This window comes from Babylonia areolata, chromosome 18 (assembly GCF_041734735.1).
Source record: "Babylonia areolata isolate BAREFJ2019XMU chromosome 18, ASM4173473v1, whole genome shotgun sequence".
In the NCBI taxonomy this organism is placed as follows: Eukaryota; Metazoa; Mollusca; class Gastropoda; order Neogastropoda; family Buccinidae; genus Babylonia; species Babylonia areolata.
In genome coordinates this window covers 31,287,101-31,307,100 of record NC_134893.1, presented here as the reverse complement: position 1 = coordinate 31,307,100, position 20,000 = coordinate 31,287,101, and the positions used below count along the sequence as shown (strand labels likewise).

General features: G+C 44.1%; 2 protein-coding genes across 5 annotated transcripts in view; one reads left to right on the top strand and one right to left on the bottom strand.

Annotated features, from left to right (window-relative positions):
* Nucleotides 1-10,766, top strand: part of LOC143292220 (netrin receptor UNC5C-like) — a 180,641-nt gene extending 169,875 nt beyond the window's left edge. Inside the window, exons 22-24 of the mRNA XM_076602406.1 lie at nucleotides 2,004-2,125; nucleotides 3,167-3,268; nucleotides 6,059-10,766. Of these exons, the coding sequence (XP_076458521.1) occupies nucleotides 2,004-2,125; nucleotides 3,167-3,268; nucleotides 6,059-6,227 (393 nt within the window). The 3' untranslated portion in view covers nucleotides 6,228-10,766. The remainder of the gene's footprint in view (nucleotides 1-2,003; nucleotides 2,126-3,166; nucleotides 3,269-6,058) is intronic.
* Nucleotides 10,767-11,677: 911 nt separating this feature from the next.
* The window catches only part of LOC143292657 (netrin receptor UNC5C-like), a 137,763-nt gene continuing 129,440 nt past the window's right edge, over nucleotides 11,678-20,000 (bottom strand). For 3 of the 4 annotated variants that reach the window (XM_076603150.1, XM_076603151.1, XM_076603152.1), the window contains 3 exons: nucleotides 18,621-18,751; nucleotides 18,057-18,158; nucleotides 11,678-16,307 (listed from right to left, as the gene is read on the bottom strand). In XM_076603150.1, coding sequence (XP_076459265.1) covers nucleotides 16,142-16,307; nucleotides 18,057-18,158; nucleotides 18,621-18,751 — 399 coding nt within the window. In that variant the 3' untranslated portion in view covers nucleotides 11,678-16,141. The remainder of the gene's footprint in view (nucleotides 16,308-18,056; nucleotides 18,159-18,620; nucleotides 18,752-20,000) is intronic. The other variant, XM_076603154.1, reaches the window with a different exon arrangement.

Here is a 20,000-nt window from a genome sequence, read left to right as displayed (position 1 = left end):
GACTGTTTGACAAACACTTCCCCCCCGGCACGCTTCAGAACCACAGCTACCGGTACAACCTTCCCAGCTTCCCTTCCCTGTTCCCCTCTCTCAGTCTCGGTGTAACAGCTTCATCTACACCCCCTCCCCCCTTGCTAGGTTTTATCCAGGAGTCATTCTGGGCTAGCGGTCATTAATTTTGTGGCAAGCCAAGATCCTCCTTCACTGGGGTTAAATCCAGCTATTGACAAAAGGAAGGTCGTTTTGAGCTAGCCTTTAATGGCCACCTCTTTCTTTCCTCCTCGCCATTAAAACTTATCAGCAGTAAACTTGGGGAAGTTCTTCGATAAGCATGTATTGGTTCTAACTGGGCCAAATCTAGTCCGGGGGTTAATTCTAAGCTGGAACGGGCCCCAATGTCCATTCCCAGGGAGGGGGAATCCAGGTAGGGAAGGGTTAGTTCTGACTAGTTGAAGTTAACACTTGGGTGTCATTCCAGGCCAGTCTACAAACGCCAGTAGATCCCGGCGGGTAAATCCCGGCGAGTCAAATTTGACACTGGGGTAAAACTCAACAGGGGTAGGAATAGCCTTCAACACCGGTGGAAACGGCTAGCAGTGAATGAAAGCACGGAGGTTGCGTTACTGCCAGACCCATCTCGCCGTTTAGCCCCCGCTTGCCAGGAGCGTTTCCTCACCTGGTAAACCTACCCTTGATGCTCAGGTAATAGAGAACGTCTTGTTAGCAAGTTTCCCCCAAAGACTCGAATGTTTTCAACACCGCAAGTCTTTGCACTACCACAACCAGCACAACAGCGTTGAACTGACGCAGACGAAAAAGTCGTCACTGACAAGCCATGAATCGAAGGAAAACATTATATATATATTTTTTTTTAGTTGAATCGGGGGTGGGTGGGAGGGGAGAAGGGGGGGGGGCTGATCGGTGTGTGTGTGTGTTTCGGGGGGTTGTGGGTGGGGGTTGTGGAGAGAGAGACCACTCCTGCCGTCATCACTCCTGCTGGGTGTTTATTTGTTGTTGATACCGCCTTGGCTGTTTATTGTTTGTGGAGCTGTTTTTAGCGTCGGCTTTCTTTGTGGCGGAACCTGTCAGTTTCCAGTTGCAAGGATGCTTATGTCATGCTCGTTTTCACAGAAACGCCAAGTTCTCTGAATCCCCCCCTATCCCCCCCCCACCCCCCGACCCCCCCATCCCCATCTCCCTTCCCCTCCCCCCTCGTCCTGGAATGGAATGCTGACAGATATAGTGGGCTGACTGACAGAGGGTAGCAGAACAAAGATTAATGTTTCGGGTGTTGTGTTTGAAAAAAATGATGGTTTGTCTTTTAGTTTGATTAATAGCGCCTTCATTATACTGGATTGGTGGGCAGCATAGTGGCAGCTGAAAAATAATGTTTGGTTTGTCTTGAAAAATGTGGGTTGTCTTTAATAGCGAGTTCGTTATATTTGATTGAGAGAGAAAGAGACACAGACAAACAGAGAACTCAGTTGCGTTCTTGAATTGATTACAACCATTCCATTATTGATCATGGAATGGTGCCACATTCTTGGCAAAAAAGTACGTATGAAGCATGTATCTATTGTTTCCTTTATCATTTCATGTCTTTAAAGTTTTAATGGTATAGGAAATGGGGGGAAGATGCGATACATGTCGCTTCATGATTTTTGCTGGCTGTCAATTTTTCTTTGCTGATTGGCCGACGACAGTTTCCGGCATGATGGCATAAGCAGATGCTGTAAAAATACCAGTGTGCCACATTTCCTGGTTACAATCCTTAAAGTCAAATGGTATACATTATTCTGTTCTGTCACTTTGTCATGCTTTTTCGTAAGATATGTTGAATGTCTGTGAGTTGCGAACACAAATGAACTATGTTTAATCGATTCCTCTATGTTGTAATATTTACTAAGATATGTTGAATATCTCTTTATGGCGTATCAAAATGAACTATGTTATAATCGATTCGTGTGTGTGTGTGTGTGTGTGTGTGTGTGTGTGTGTTTCAGGAGGCGGGAGCCATGCACACCCTTCAGAAGACGAAGCCAGCCCTCAGCCCCACCCCCACCACCTCCAGTTCTGGAATCAGCTCCCTTGTCACCACTCCCATCCCCTCCCCGCGGGTCTTTAGGTATACCCCCTTTAAAGTGGGCCTCGTGGTGTGTGTGTGTGTGTGCTTGCGCGGATGTGTGTGTGTGTGTGTGTGTGTGTGTGTAGTGGGAGGAGGCCTCTCAAGGACTGATAGGCGCGTTGGGTTTATGCGAAGATCAGTCATCTGTTGCCTTTTTTGTATAGCAGATATGGTGTAGCATATATGGATCAGTTCGCACGTTCTGATACCGCCTTGAAATTGAAACTGGAAAGGGGGGGGGAGGGGGGGAGCTTTGGGTTGACTGCATGTTTCAAACATCCGAAAGGAAGACTCTCCGTGTTCGAAAGGAATTGTAAAATCGACAGGATATTCTCTTTCATTTTAACCTGATATATGTTTTATTTTGTTCCTTTTTGAACGGGAGGATGTTAGTGGAGGGTGGACGAGGAAAGGGGGTGATCGGGAAGTGGGTCAGAAGATCGGTTTGTATCGATACTTGTGTTTTCATCGTTTTCCGTTCATTTGTCCACAGATGGCCTCTTTCGTTTTAGACCCATCTTTAGGGCTGGATGTAAATATGCGGGGATGACGTTTGCGCATGCGATGCATGGTTTACGCACAGCAACATAGCGCATTGTTACATGTATGATAACGTCAGCCCAGATTTGACCATGATAACCAACAAGGAAAGAAAGAACATATATATATAATTTATAGTGAGCATGAAATCCAAAACAAAACCTGAAGATTATGTGCAAATACATGTCATATAAGTGCTGAAGTTTTGGTTTGTTTGTTTATTTGTTGCTGTTGTTTTTTTTTGTGTTTTTTTCAGTTCACTGATTATGTCTTGCACCAACCTAGGATAGGCTCTCAAAGACTGATTAGCGTGTTGGGTTTATGCGAAGGTCGGGCATCTGCTTGGTCTTCTTCTTTTTTTTCTTTTTTGACAGCATATGTAGTTCAGCGCATGAGTACCAGTCTGCACGCTTTGATACCTCCTTGAAAACTGAAAACTGATAATGAATCAATCAACAAAAAAGAAGAACACCTGCTAACTGTTGTATCTGTCCCCACCAGGTTACCGTCCCACACCCGCAGTCAGTTGTGTCAGTTACTGGACCCTCCCAACGTCAGGGGCAACGACTGGAGGATGCTGGCCCAGGCACTGACCGTCAACAGGTAAAGGGCGCCGCACCACACCTTATCATACCTCACCACATCTCACCATAGCTCATCTCACCTCGCCACACCTCACTACACCTCACCATACCTAATCTCATCTCACCACACTACACCACTCCGCACACCGTACCTCACAATACCTCACCTCATTTCAGCACGTCACACACCTCACCTCACCATACCTCACCTCATTCCACCACGCCACACACCTCAACACACCACACCACACCTCAACACACCATACCTCACCTCAACACACCACACCACACCTCAACACACCATACCACACCTCATTTCACCACGCCATACACCTCAGTACACCACGCCACACACCGCAACACACCATACCTCACCTCAACACACCATACCTCACCTCATTTCACCAAGCCACACACCTCAACACACCACACCACACCACACCTCAACATACCACACCACACCTCAACACAACACACCTCAACACACCATAGCTCACCTCATTTCACCACGCCACACACCTCAACACACCACACCACACTACACCACACCTCACCTTATCTCACCACACTACACCGCGCCACACACACACACACACACAATTATATTTACATGCACTACATAGTTACTTACATACATACACACTTGAATACATACATACATATTACAGTTGATATTTTTTTTACTGTAAAACCCTCAGGTTACTGTTCGTTCTTTGACGTGCATTTGGTGCACACTATACACGGTACCTCGGTTTATCACCTCATTCGAAAGACTAACATCTAGTCCACCTGTCAAGGCGTTTGTTGAGGTATGAATCAGTCATTTCATTGTCCCCACGAAACCACCTCAAATAATTCAATAATAGTAAAGAACATACCAAGACACGTGTCAGTAAGCGGCACAGTACGTAACATTCCAATGTTTTGAAAATTCAAAGGTAAGATTCCGCCGCCCGAAGTTTATTATCTTTCCTTCAGCACGCCAGACCGTGAAGCAGAATATACCCAACAGCACGCGGGGGTAGTTTGTTGTTGCTTTCATAGGAAGCTACGAGGTGGTGCTGGTTTTGAACCGAGGACGAACCCATCCCGAGAGAGGGGCTTGCAGGACTGGTTTGTTTGAACTGAAAGGCTGAGCGCCACGGAGCAATGCACACGATAATTAGGGTTGTAACAACTTGGGTGGAGCGGGAGGATCAGCCGACAAGGAGATCACTCCTTCCGTGAGCACAACAGCTATGTGTTTCATTTTCCAGTGGTGACCAGGCAGACTATTTGGCTATGATTATCAATTGCACAAAAAGCCAGAGACACGGTTAACTTATTGAAAGTAAGTAAATAAACCCATGAATGGTGTTTCGGGTTGGTTTGTGTGTGTGTGTGTGTGTGTGTGTGTGTGTGTGTTGTTGTTGTTGTTGTTGTTGTTTTGTTTGCCTTTTTCACTTTTTTAATGAGGTCCCCTCCCTCACCCTTTCAAAAAGTAAATTGCACAGAAAGCCGGAGACACATTTAACTTTATAAAAGTATAATTTAAAAAATAAATAAATAAACCCATGAACTCTGAATGGTGTTCCTTTCTTTTCACTTTTTAAACGAGGCCCCCTCCCTCACCATTTCAAAAACAAGTGTAAAACAAGAATAAAAAAGGCCACCAGTATGGGTTGATACTACTTGCATCTATCACATGTTGCAGAACTCACGGACTTGGTATAAGCTTCTGGCAGACAAAAACAACCACATGCAGAAATCCAAACTGCACTGTTCCTTGGCTTGGCACTCTCTGGTGACTGCAGTTCGTATTCCGCTCACGCGCCAGAGAGGTTGAAGAGAGGAGGAAGTTGACATGAACAGTGCAGTGCGGTCAAAGACGTCAGTAGTTACGATCGATGTTCCTTGCGGATTATTTTGGGAATGTGTGCGCACGTGCTTGCTGAAGATCAAGTCACTGTCACAGCCATGCTAACTTGATACATGTATGCTGGAGGGATTTATGCGCCTTTGACTCGGAATAGTGCCTCATGCTTCAGCTTGTTTATCGGTTATTTTCCCAGCGGCTTCGTGGAAAGTTTTTACTCGCCAGTGGTTTCTCTCTCTCTCTCTCCACACACACACACACACATATAGATATATATATATATATGTGTGTGTGTGTGTGTGTGTGTGTGTGTGTGTATTTATTTATATCCGGCTCAACGTCTATCGAGTAAGTTTTGAAAATGCAACGATAATATTCTGTTTCTAATTTCTAATAAATCATGTCACATTTTGCCTTCTGAAAGTACATCTGACGAGTTAACAAACACACAAGTTATATTCTATTATGTAATTTTGCCTCCTGAATGTAAGTTGGACCTATCTCCCTTGCCTTACCCCTTACTTCACAGTCCCTCCGATTATATCATATATTTAGACATGCATGAGAAACACCACTATTATGTCTGATTTGCCCATTGATTAAATATTTTGTATAATCTGCCTGCCCATTAAACAACAAAATGTGTCCAGTTTGCCTGCTGAATAAACTGAAAATGTTTTGTCTTGTTTTGCTTCTGAAAAAAACAACAGAACTTTTGTCAAATTTGCTGAACGTTGATATTCTCTTCTTCTGTTCCATAGTCTCAAGATAATAGGGGCACCACTGATGACCTGGCAGTCAGATTCCACCCTTTCTATCTGTTCATGGTCTGTCACATTGCGTCGCTCAGTCTCAGGCTTGGAATAGTGTTCTGCTTTCTCTTTGTTTTCTGTCTGCCTCTCCACTGAATGAAAAATAACCGACAGCTGAATCTATCTGTCTCGCCCTCCTCAGATACATCAACTACTTCGCCACCAAGAGCAGCCCCACGGACTACATCCTAGACCTGTGGGAGGCCCGCCACCGCCACGAGACGGCCGTGACAGAGCTGGTCAACATCCTGAGAGCCATGGGCCGGCTGGACGCCGCTGCAGTGCTGGAGAAAGGAGTCGCCGCCTCCTGAGGGGGGGCCCGTGTGAGGCCTCACTGAGAAGGACTCCTCCGATGACCCACCCTCTGCTCCCCCCTCCCCCACCCCCGCCATACACTTCAAGTCAACTCCATGGAGAAGCTTCTGTGGAAGGCCTGAAATGGATAACTTCAGTGAGGGAGGAGGGAGACTAGTCGTGGAAGACTCCTACCATGAGACTGACAAGACTCCGGGCTTTAATATGACCATTGATTTTGTTTTTGTTTACTTTACTCCTTTACAAACAGTAGCATGTTTGGTGGGGATATGCAAACATCATCAATCAACTGAATTAATCAAATTTTATTGCATGGTTGCTAATCTGACGGAGTTATGAAGATATAAGTGAGTGTGGGGGTATGCAAAAATCATTTATAAGATATTCTCATCAAATGTAATTGCATGGTTGCTAAAACGGATGGTGTTATGAAGATATAAACGAGAGTGTGGGTAACTTTTCATCCACGAGGTTCAGCGAAGGTTCAACCTTTTTCAACTTAATTAGAAAACGCGCATAAGTATACTTCTTTAAAATGGATAGAGTTAATTTTGGGCAGCACCCAAACCACTCCAGCCCTGGTCCCGAAAGAATTCCATGATGAGCAAGTTTGGGCTGGTATCTTTTCGACTCCTTAGTCATTCAGAGGTAATACAAGATCGACTCCAAACTAACACGAGTGGAGTGCATTCAGGGCTATGATAGAATAACTCACTGGGAAGTCATTTGTGGGGAGAAGGGCAGTACTACTGGACCCCTGATAACTCCCTTGGAGTCTCTTGGGGACATGGGATGGAGTCAACTAGTTGAAGTTCTGTCTCGAAATGTTCCCCTCAAGATCTGTCTTGATTTTCAAGAACAAAATTGCGCTTCATAATACCCATACATTTTTTTAAAGCCTGCCCTGAAATGATTCCACAGGGAGTGTTTGTGGGCCGACTCCAGTGGAGTGAACACGGTGTATGGAATCATTTCCAGGCGTTACACTGGTTCCTGGATGTCCGTCCCGCCGCTTCCTGCATGCTGAATCCATGCCAAGCACGGCACACTCTCCTGGAGACAGCTGCTTGAGGACTGTTGGTTCTGTTGTCTTCATCATGGAGACCACAGCTGCGTCTTTAAGGAGTGGATGTCTTTGTTTTCTGTATGCCGTGCATCTTGAAGACCACAGTCATATAGCATTTTGGTGTATCCTGTCTCTGTCCCCAGGGCGATAAGTTTATTGATTTTTCTAAAAGGTTTGGTATATGTTCTCTATAGATTTAACTTGAAGATCTTGAAAACATGTGGGACAGGTTCGAAAATGTGTGGCTTTTTGAGGAAATGGACGTGCTCTCCCTGGAGAGAGGAATTTGTCATGTCAAGAAACTCAACACATTACAATACAGTGAAGTGCCACGCAGAACAGTACGGTGCAGTGTTGACAGTGCAGTGTCGTTATGTCTTGCATTGCAGTGCTGTGAAATACGCTTGCCTAGCAAAAGATGGAACCGTGCGTCCACAGAATGAAAAAAAAACAAAAATCGACACTCGCGCGAACACACAAAATAGGATATGTCACTCAAGGACGGAAGAGAGATGGGGACACAGGTAGACTGGTGCAATCGTGACTTATGGTGCCATGTAGGTAATACTGAGGGGTTTGGGGGGTGGGGGTGGGTAGTGAAATGGGTGGTGTGGGGGCTGAAGGGGGGAGCTATGTATTTTGACTGGGCATGGCTGTGATAACGATGTATGTGGGAATTTTCTTTTTGAGGAGGAGGAGGAAAACACCAAGAGCCTCCGTTCCTTCATAAAACGTCTGTTTGGAAAGGATGTGGTTTGCCAGAAACTGGTACAAATATGTGTGTGGGGGGTCGGGGGGGGGGGGGGGGTGCCTGTGTGTGTGTATGTGTGCGAGTGATAGCGCGCGTGTCTACTTGCTTCAGTTCCCTGTTCAAAGTACGTTACCAAGCTGTATTTCTGCGTGCAATTTTTACTCGTTGAAACGGTGTTCATGGTTGACGTTTTAATTTAAAACTTTCACAGGGTTCGGGTGTGATTGTGTTCAGTCACATCATTTTAAACATGTGGGTACATTGCGTACATGTGCAGTCGTGGTGCTTTAATTTTTTTAAGAAAAAAACCCACACATTTTTTGATAGATTCCACTGAGTCAATCATTTACTTGACATATACAAGAAATACGATTTGTATTCAGAAGGAAATACCTTTCATTTTTAATGCCTCGCTTCACTTTTGTTTCAGTTTGTATGTTTGAGGCAAAATTCGCATACTCTGATTTTGCCTTCAAACAGACACGTTCGTCTTGTTTGGTCTATTAGAACCAACAATGGGTTTGTCCACAAGCAAATCAATGGGTGACGGGAATCATCACCAGATCAGTTTCAGTAGCTCAAGGAGGCGTCACTGCGTTCGGACAAATCCATATACGCTACACCACATCTGCCAAGCAGATGCCTGACCAACAGCGTAACCCAACGCGCTTAGAGTCCTTATCATATTTGAAACAAGAGCATTTGGGATAATTTGTTGGCGATTTTTGTCAGAACTGATTAGTCCACACTTTGTTGAAACTGGACAATACCTGAAACATATGTGACAAAGATGTCGCACAACACATCCGATATGTTTAAAATAAGAGTGAGTGTAATGCACAAACCATCTCGTTTATCCATAAAGGAAAGTTATGTTAACAAAATATCCATTAGGAAGAACTTCAAAACGAACCTAAATTTTCGTCATGTTGTATCAGTATTTCAACACGTCGATTTGATGTATGCGATTTCACTTGTTCAGTTATTTTGTTGACATATTGCTTGTACAGATCTTGCTCTGCATATATGTGTATTAGGAAAATGTACTGTATCTTTGTTTTGTGCATGAAATTGTCCATATTGGTCGTTTTGGTTAACCGAGCATTTTGTGATAGTTCCATTTTGTTCTCTGAATTCTACAGCTGTCCTCTGTGAGTTTTTTCTTTCTCCACAGAGCGAGTGGAAGAACGAGCGCGCGTGTGTGTGTGAGGAGGGACAGAGATTTTTACACTGGTATGACCATTTCATTTTCATTTTTCGATCAGCCATAAACACGTTTTTCAATATCATGTGAACATCTTTCTATTCAGTGACATTTTTTAATAGGGGTTAGCGTGTAGCAACTATTGAAGCTGAGGATTGTGTAATTATGCTCGTTCCAAAATTTCGCACATGCACTCCGTGTGTATTTTGCAGGTTAATTCAAGGTAAGGAACCAAGTGTTTTTATTTTCTTTATCACAGAGCGGTTGCAAAATGTATATTGTTTTCCCCGTGCTCTTTGCTTTTTATACATGCTTCTCGTAAACTGCTCCGCAAAAATAACGCAGAAGTCGTTATTTTGGAGATATCTGTGCCTGCTGCGTGGCTTTTGAAATCTTTCAAAACTTTTTTGACAGGTTCATACTGCAGGATGAGCTCAAGCTGCAAGACGCCGTGTGTGTGTGTATGTGTCACTGTGTGCGCGCGCAGGTTTTCTTGTGAACGTGCATACAAGTTAAAAGGGAAAGGTAAGATAAGGTAAGTGACCGTTAACCTCTCCAACCAAAGTAACTCCCGGAAGTCGTTTGCATCAAACCACTCGTCATGCTGTAATATACATGCGCGGAGGAGTGTGTGTGCGTGCGGGTTAGTGTGGGCATACGTGTGTAAATGCATTATGATAACGCGTGTGTGCGAGTGATTTAACATTGGAGAAAGGCAGTACATTTCTGTGTGGTGTGAATGCGTGGGGGTGGGGGGTGGAATAACTCCCCCTACTTGTCTCAATGGAACTTCCGGAGGGGAAAGAGTGGGGGTGGGTGGGTGTGTAGAGGGGCATTTTATAACATCTGGTCCAAACTAAATACTTGTTAAAACGGAGCACACCACTCGCAGGCACTAAAATCCATGCACATAGGATGCACTGTTTGGTGGAAAAGTCGAGCCGTTAAGAATCACGAGGATAGCCGTTTTGGGCCTGACCTATTTATTCAAATACCCTGGAGTAAATCTGGGAGTTAAACTTTCGTAATGGCTGTCACGAAATGGCCAGTCGGTCAGTGCAGCCAATCAAACTCACTGTTGCTTGACCCGGAAGTAACGCTGCAAGGTAACAGCGGATGGTGTAAATAATTATATATGAAATGGTTTCGGGGGGCGGGGGTTTATATATGCTGTATTTTTTGTTTGTTTTTGTTTATGAAGCTGGCTTTAATCAGTTGTTTTTTTGTCTGTGAATAAAACATTTTACGCACAGAGATGTGTGCATGCGCGTATGTTTGTTTTGAATTGCTGAATCGATGTGTTGGATGACATATGACTTTTTTTCTTTATGCAGACAAGTGCCTAATGCATTTTGTATCTCCAGGTCTTTGGGTTTTTTTTTCCTCAATTGCAGAAGTGAATGCGGTGGACATTATGATTGCTTCTCATTGACTGGGTGCATTTTGGGGAAGGCAAGAAAGTTTGTAGAATGATTAAAATATGCTGCTAATAAAAGTATGTTTTGAATGTGGTATGTTTTGGTTGTGTGGCGTGATAATAGTGACAGTGGTGGTAGTGGTTCTTTCATTTATTTTTTCCACATGCATATCGCGATATATATATATATATATATGAGATTGTATTCTCTCTCTCTCTCTGTGTCTGTGTGTGTGTGAGTGTGTGTCTTTGCTGATATTTCTAATTTGTGTCAGTAACTTACTTTGTGACCCACTGGTCATTCACATATTTTTTCAAAGAGTATGTGTTATGGCTGCGACACACACACACACACACACACACACAGATGTACGCACTTAACGTGCAGTCGCTGTGAACTGGTAGACTGACGACAAGCTCCAGAGTTCGTTCCCTTTGTCGTTCATGGCAATGTTTTCTCCACAGACGAACTATCTCCAATCACTGAACATAAAACAATCGATTCAGTTACGAGACGACACTGAAGTGACTGACTTATCAAAGATAACACTCGACTGCCGACGCAGATATAAACGCCCAACAATCTAAAGTAATGGGGGTGATTGATCACTGCATTTGTTTCATTTCTGCAAAATGGTGCTGGCGTCTACGTGCCAAGAAAAACCGCTTTCTCCGAGTGAAGGATCAGAGGGCAGTGAAGTCACGTTGGCACCTGTTAAAACTATCAAAATACACACGTGTTCAAAACATTTTTCACTGAAAATCAGCCATCTCTCTCTCTCTGTGTGTCAAACACACTACATATGTAAATACACACACACACACACACACACGCAAACACCCATTCACTCACTCATACACATACAAACTCATTCACTCGCCCATGCGCACACACATTCACTCGTTCTCTCCCTCCATCACACACACACACACACACACACACACACACACTATGAACACGCACGATAATTAAATGGCACAGGTACACAAACAGATGTAACACTGGACCACAATCGGAATCGTTATTCTGACACGAAGAGGAAAACAAAATAATGTGTACACCACCATTTCAGAATTTCGATCTTTACAAGGCAAAATAGATATCATCGCAGTCTGTACAGCGTGAGTTCAATGATGAAGAAGCAAGCACACATATCTGACGAGCAATTCTGTGAATATTATACAACTTTTTTTTTCTGTCCTCGCACGCACACGCACAGTATCTTTCTCTCGTTCTTCGCAATCCCCCGAACTGAAGTATTTCCGAGTCACAATCTGTGTCAGAGAATGGCAAAGAGGGAAGAAGAGTCTTTGGTTTTGTTGGAGACAGATAAACAACAATCATAAAATGAAACCCAGTAAAAAAAAGAAAAAAAAAACATTCAGACGGACTGCAAGAGTTCATATCGTCGAGGAACTGACAGTGACGTTAGTGTTTTCTTTTAAACAAAATAAACGCTTTGGATCTCATCATTTAAAGCATAGTACCACAGCGTTGCTCGTTTATTTATTATGTGTTTTTCTGATAACTATTTTCCATCAGCACAAGGAACGACAACGCCATTCCTCTCCAGCAAAGTGTAAAATAATCATCACTGCCATTTTGTGTTGACACACAGTCTTTTGAGCTTCCTCCCAACATTCGCGTACATTTCTTATTCACACAGATTTAAAGCAAAATAAAATAAAATTCACATTGTTCACAATAAACATGGCAGGCAGATCAAGAAATTCGGCAATCGTCAATGAAACACAGAGGCATCACCAAGACCGTTCTGAGGAAGTCAAGCTTTTGACAAAAGGCGCACGCACGAACATTCATATTTTCTGCATGGATGTATGCACGCACTCATTTCATCAACAGCAGTGTTCGTTTCTGTACTGTATGTTACACCAAAGCTGACTCGTTGTCTCTATCTATCCTGGATGTGGGTTCCAGAATGGGCGAAGACAGGTTCACCGAGGCTTTCATAATTATAGTTCACACTGGTTCGTTCCGTGATCAAAACCACCACCACCACAACAAGAAAAACAACTGCACAATGCATTGTCTGGTAATATATGATTCAACGCGTCTTTGCTACTGTCAATCTTAAACGCGGCGCAAGACAAAAGACAAAAAACCGCTGTAACTTCTTTAACCTCTACGCAGGCGGTCACCAAATCATTAATCATTCAGCTCTAATTGGGCAGGAACTGTGCACAAACGTGTCATCAATGATGATTACTGACAACTATCAGACCACGCCTCTACTAAAGAAATGTAGCAGCAAAATGTTATAATCATTAGATGTATGATGTCGGTGATTCCCTGACCCCAAATTTGACCAACTTCAAGAGCAAAACCTGACTGGTTTATCTCTAATGACCCGATCTCGGCTAAAGTATGCTTCCTTCAATCGCAACCGATTTGGGTGTGGGTGTGCGCCACCTCTGTCAGAACTGCTACGAGAGCAAGTGAAAAGATTCATTTAGATGAGTGGAAAAAACAAGTGAAAAGATTCATTTAGATGTGGAAAAAAAGCAACAGTGGCGACGAAGCGGGGCCAGTCCAACCGAAAGTAGCACACAAAACGGTCACCAAGGTCAAGCAGCAGAGTTCTGTCGTCAACAACTGAACAACATCCAGTCCCGCATGAAAGGCAGTCGTTCTACATATCTGGTCGAAACCCAGATCTTAATGCGATCCTAAAAAAGGCATGTAATAATCCGAAATTGTACTGATACTATAAGATACCGTGTACAGGTTGAAAGTAGTAAAGAAATGCCAATTACTCTTCCATCGATACGAAATGAAAAGTCATGGATCAAAAACATCTTTGTATGAGGTGGAAAATCCAGGAATCTAAATGGCCTGAAAGATGTTCTCCGCTGTTGTTGGAGTCTCGGAGAGAAAGAAATGCTCACTAAGGTATCTATATAACCATTATCACACCACCCTGTAAACATCACTGAGCGAAATCGTGCATTATTAGGCACATAAAGAACATAACAGCAGGTAAGCAAGCTTCCCTCTGAGCTGGAAGAATCTCACCTGGCTATGTACTGATTTGAATCGTACAGTGAGAGGAGGCCCTGCAGCACCAGTGAAATCTTTTTATCACAGCTTCATTCACTTTGTTTTGTTCCACAGCGTCTGCTGCGGTTTGAACACGTTTAACAAGTCGTGTGACGCTTCCACTTCTGCACTGAAGTGTAGTATCGGCCATGGAAACTCGCTTAAAAAGTGCGGCAGAGATGTACAACTGCTGTACCGGAAAAAGGTTACGCGTTGAAGGCTTACCAGACCATGCCTCATTCAATGTCTACACGAAAACCTGCCATCAAGACACTGCCCAAATTACAGGTTTGAGACCATGTCAGGGACTGACAATCGGTTTCCAGGAAAGACAGACAGGCTCAAAGTAATTAAAAAGAAACCCAATGGGATGACATGGCTACCAACCGCCGTCTTCTCTGTTGCAAATGCAAAATTATCGAGAGTATAATCATGTGAGGAAAGAGTAATATCTGGCATTTGCGATTCCTTTTCTGGCATCACCTGGTTTGAACGTTTTACTTGTCCTTCAAAGTTACAAAGCGACATGTAGGGAACTCAACACAACCCCCAGGGGAACAGCTGGCTTGATAAGATTACATGAAAGGATGGCACATTTTGAGACACCGGACCGCTTCATAAAGCTTCCGCTTCACAGAGACAGATGAACGACTGAGCCGCTTCGCTTTTCGCGAGTCCCCTTGGTTTTCTGGAGGTTGGTGATTGAGGAAAAAAAAAAGGTACCACATACTTAATTGTAACATCGTGCTTCTCAATGACCAGAGGCTGTTGTGGTATCATGCTTTCATTAAATCGTTACGGATGATGCGCACATAGTAATGTGCTTTCAAACGCTTTCAGAAACGAGTTACATGTAATTAAAAGATATATTTCTACCAGTTTCTTACTGTCATCGTCTTGTTAGTGATGCGGAACATGGAGAATGGACAGGAGGCCACGAGTTGATGGTAATGTTTTACGGTGCCTCGCTGTTCACTCTTAACCTACTAATCAAAACTGTCATTGGATAAAATACAGAGACCGAGAGTCCTTACTCTTTTAAGTTACCTGTTTTCAAAAGCATTCATAATGAAAAAGATTGCTTTCCTCAACATCTGCTCCAATCTCTGTCTGGTTGTTCACCACTTGCCATGTCCTGGTTCTTACTGAACAAGTTCCACATAAGCCCTTAACGATTTGTGTCATCACTTTGTGAGTGTCCATAAAATTTGGCAATTCTGCCTATTACGAAAGCGCCTTTAGGACATCCCGTCTGATTTTCCGGTATTGCCCATGACATGAAGACTATCGTAGGAAAGCCTTTGATGAAACGCGAGTCGAACACAATGTCTATTAAAAGCACGATACTCAGTGATGTCGTTTTAAAAAGATCCAAAAGATACATAAAATAACATGCTAAAATATTGACAGTCACAGTCAACTGTATCAACAAACGGACAATAGATAACAAGGAAGCGGCACAATGCTGACACAGATGGCATTATTCTTGTCAGATCATGGCATCCACTTCATGATGTCAGCTGAAATACTGTGCTCAGCACTGTGTTACCTTGTTCTGAAATGCTTCTAAGGTACCCCTCCATAGGCATACCAGCGTCACATGCAAAGGTCAGCTTTATGCAGCTGCCTTCCTGTCAATAAGCTATACCCACACGCCAGCCACCGTATCGATAGTCAGCTTGCCACATCCAACATCCAACTACCGCAATGCCAACAAAGTCCATGCAAGCTGCATCGTCACAATGTGGAATGGTATACGCCATAGCCAGTGCAGCCCTGCTGAAATGACACGCCCACTCATCCCCCCGATAAATGTCTAAACACAAGCATTGTGCACTGTCAGCTCCCCGTATGGAGTATGTTTTTAGACAAGCCAGTCCAACACATGGGGAAATCTGCCGTCTACCGAAACAAAGCAAATAAAGTGATGTATCCCTAACTGCAGTGGTCACGTCCACACCACGGACAGTCCTGGACGAGACCATCAACCAGACACAATCATTTCTCCCACAAGCAGACATAACCGCTGGTCACTATGAGATGCCCACCATGTAGCCCATACCCAGACACGACGACGTTGAAGCCACAGCCTGGCATTTACTGGAGGCAAAACCTATGGCGATGATCGTTCAGGTTTTTAATGCAGATGGATCGCTGGGACAGCAAGCAGACGTGATTACGCAGACAAAGCTCACCTACAGGTTGGCTCACATCCAAGCACGGTCATGTTAGACAGGACCCAGTATGTAAGCCACAACCCGACGCCATCACCCAGACCAAAACCACCCAGGCCTCAAACCTGTCGGTCTGTTCCCACACGACCAGGCCTGGTCGTTGGCGATGGGAAGCACAGGCATTTGTTGTTGATGTGTTTGTGTTGATGTTGATGATGTGTGTGTGTTCCTGTGGCTGACTCATGACCCGGCGTCTTCCTCCAGCACTTCAGCAGCGTCCATTCTGCCCATGGCTCTCAACGCGGTGCTCAGGTCACTGACGGAACACCTGTTGCCGTGTCGGGCCTCCCACAGGTCTAGGATGCCACCTGTCGGGCTGTTCTGAGTGTCCAGGTAGCTCACGTACCTGCCACCACACAACGCCTTCACTACAACACCAGTAATTCACCAAGGAAAAATAACAACCAATAAACCTGAAAACACTTCCCTGGCACAGTTGATTAAGGCAGCTAAACTGTGACTGGAAAGCTAAGTCACATGTCACATGTCACCACATGTGATCCCTGACTAAATTAGCTTCAAATCGGTTCATAAACGGTTGGCTGGTATGATCAATTCAAATATCTGACCAAACAAAAGTTGGCGTTGATAGATTAGTTTGGAAACAGTTCTACAATTAAGTTTTATAACAATCACATTCAGACCATAAATAAAATTACTTTTGCTCAAAGAAACAGAATCATACTTTTGTACGAAACTTGTGATTTTGCAAAAAAAAACACGAAAACTGTCTCCATCAATACAAGTTTGTTTTTTTTAATTTTGAAGGTTAGTATACACAGTTACAATACACAGTATTTCACCTTTATCAGCGATCGTTTACCCAATGCAGTTTAGGTCAAAACAGATGAGCTGACTACTCGTGCTGTATGTACATTTGACCTTCCTTGCATCCTCCTACCCTCACTGGCAGCTTCGGGAGGTCTTTGGGTTTTCAGTTTTCTCCCGCAGAGATAAAAACAAACAAACCCCAACCCCGCTAACGTATTATTCTTGCCATCTGCAGACGTGTCTGGGAGCTAGCAATACTGTTCCATGTGTGTCGTCTAAGAATGGGTGTAGGTTAAAGGGCAGCCCGAATTTCACACAAAGAAATCTATTCAGTTGCAACAAAAAAGAAATAATCAAATACAATAATACTATACAATAGCATACTATACAAATGGTTCTCAATCGTGTACCACGGGATGACAGTGTTTTGTTATTACACAGGCATGAATACACAGAGGACAAAGCCCGAGATGTATCAGGCATAACAGGTGACACCCGTAGAGAGAAATCAAAAGACATCCAGTTGCATTTTGTATGGGGCCCATACCATCCACTATCACTCATAAACAATCAATCATTACATTTATTTCATGACGAAAGTTCCGTTTACCTGCACTTGTTTGCCTCCATTGTCGTAAAGTGTTCTGTTTGATACTGTTCTTCTGTACAGAACGCTTCCGCGTCTACCTTCTTCATCCTCTTCCCTTTTCGTCATTATTCCGCGTACGTGTTCTTTCTCATCCTCTGTCATCTGCTCATTGTTCCTTCCCTCTCTAACTTTGCTGGTGCTTCGTTCATGCACCGCAACACGTAACACGGCCAACGAGTTCAAAACGAGTTCAAAACAAGTGGGTAGACATAAAAATGCTTTCGTTTTATCTTCTGGGTTATTCCTGTTCATCCATGAACTTATATCCGAGCTTGCAATACTGTTCCACGGCATGTCGTGTCGATAGAGAATGGGTCCAGGTAAGAATGTGTTTTAAAAAAAGAAAAAAAAGAAGGGGGTGGGGGGTAACGTGCCATTAAATTATTACACTAATTACAGAGAGTATTCCGAGGTAACACAATGGACAAACATACTTCGATCATTTAAAGTTATACTGTCTGACGAAGACACGGCTACCTATAAAGGAGGTTTATGGTGTATCGACTTGAAACTGTATTCTGACTCTTCATAACACACACGTCAACGTGTGAACGTAATGAACAAACCACAAAGTCAAAGTGAACGATAAGGATTATTTTCAAATCCACTTATTGGGAGTGTGAGTGTGTGTGTGTGTGTGTGTGTGTGTGTGTGTGTGTGTGTGTGTGTGTGTACCTGTCCAGTTTTAGTGCCTGGGCCAGCATCCTCCAGTCGTTGCCCCTGACGCTGGGAGGGTCCAGTAACTGACACAACTGACTGCGGGTGTGGGACGGTAACCTGGTGGGGACAGATACAAAACCAATTCCTTCATTTGTTTTGATTAACTGCTGTGTGTTTCTCTCTCTCTCTCTCTCTCTCTCTCACACACACACACACACACACACACACACACAGAGTATCCACGACTACAAAATCACTTTCTCTTTCCTGTTACACACCCCTTCCCGGCCAGAACCCAACTCTTTCCCTCCAACACAAATACACACCCTCAACACCCACACAAACTGCATGCACACACCAGGAACCTGTTACAATCATCCACTCACCCATCCATCTACCACTGACAAACGCAGCCACCCACACAAACAACATGCACACACATCTCGCCTTTTTACAATCACCCATCCATCTAACCACTGACAAATGCAGACAGACACCCACCCACGCTCACTCACTACCCCCTCCCCCTCGCCCCCTCCCCACCCCTTCACGGACCGAGCGACACACTGACAGCTGTACCTAGAGCCATACACAGGGGGGTGGGGAGTGACCAAAGAGCTGACCCCAGAGCTGGAAGCGGTGGTGGCGGTGGTGGTGGTGCCGCACAGAGAGGGGGCCCCTCCCCCTACACCTCCCCGCAGAGGGTCACCCTGTGTCAACAACAACAACACCAAGGTAAAGTGCAAACTTCACAACATCAATCACCATAATTGGCAGCAACACCTATCGACAAGTTTCGCGTCGACAGACATTGCAGTTCTTGAGAAAATACCAATATCAAAGTTCACCGTCCACCCCCACCTTCCTCCGAACACATTAACAGACAAACACACATGTACACACGCGCACGTGCGCGAGTAAACCGAAATGTGATTACCTATAATCACTTTGTTTATACACATGTCAGAGCTAAAATGGTGAGAAGATACCAGTACTAAAGTAATCACCGAACCATCCTCCAAAGATGTGAAAATTCACACTAATCTTTCTCAGCTATCTGGCTTGTTTAAATGAGAACTTTTAGACAGATCTTGTTTTTGACAGATGTTTGTCAGTTTTGTTTCTTTTTTTCTTTTTCAAACCCATGTAATTGAAATGTGTGGTGCGTTACCATTCTGACACAAAAACAAAATCCCTAAAAGGAATCCATAAAACTACAAAACAATGGCAAAGGCATAAGAAAAGAAAGAAAGTCAAACCCTGTCAAATTACCATTTCACTTTCTTTCTAAGTCGATCACTGCTGAAGCATTTCTTTGAATGTACAGAACTGCTGTGCAAACAAGAAAGGAACTGTGCACAAGATTACTCACACAACCAAAAGACGCACACACACACTGCCAGTAACAGTTCATAGCCACGGGGCAGCAGTGACAAATGGCAGAGCCCCAGTTGATTTAACACCAAATCAACCGATCAATCAAGTGTCAGTGGCAAAACCCTCGATGGGAAGTTAAAAAAATGTTTCTCTCAAACAAGAACAAAGGCATTAAGCAAGGAGAGGAGGAGGTGTTAGGGAGTGGGGTTGGGAAGGGGAAGGGGGTGGAGGGCAGAGCGGAATGCTTCTACTACCACGGCGGAGAGTCCAGGCCTGGCGAGGAATTAACCGTGATGGAGAAGTGCTTCACGCAGCGCTTGTTACAAGAGGTTAGTTCCTGCTGCCGGTTGTAAACTATCACAGCGAGTGATGGATCGGTGAGTTTAGTTAGGTCTGGGAGCCTTGGGACCTCCCTCTTTACAACTGCTACCACTACTACTGCTGCTGCGTGACTCACGGTGCTACTCCTGGTCCTCTGCTATCTGGCTACCCCCACCTCCACCCCCCAAACCCGACCCTTTCACTTTATCTCTCACTGTGCAACAACAAGTATACTACCACTACGTTCGTGAGCCGGTTGGT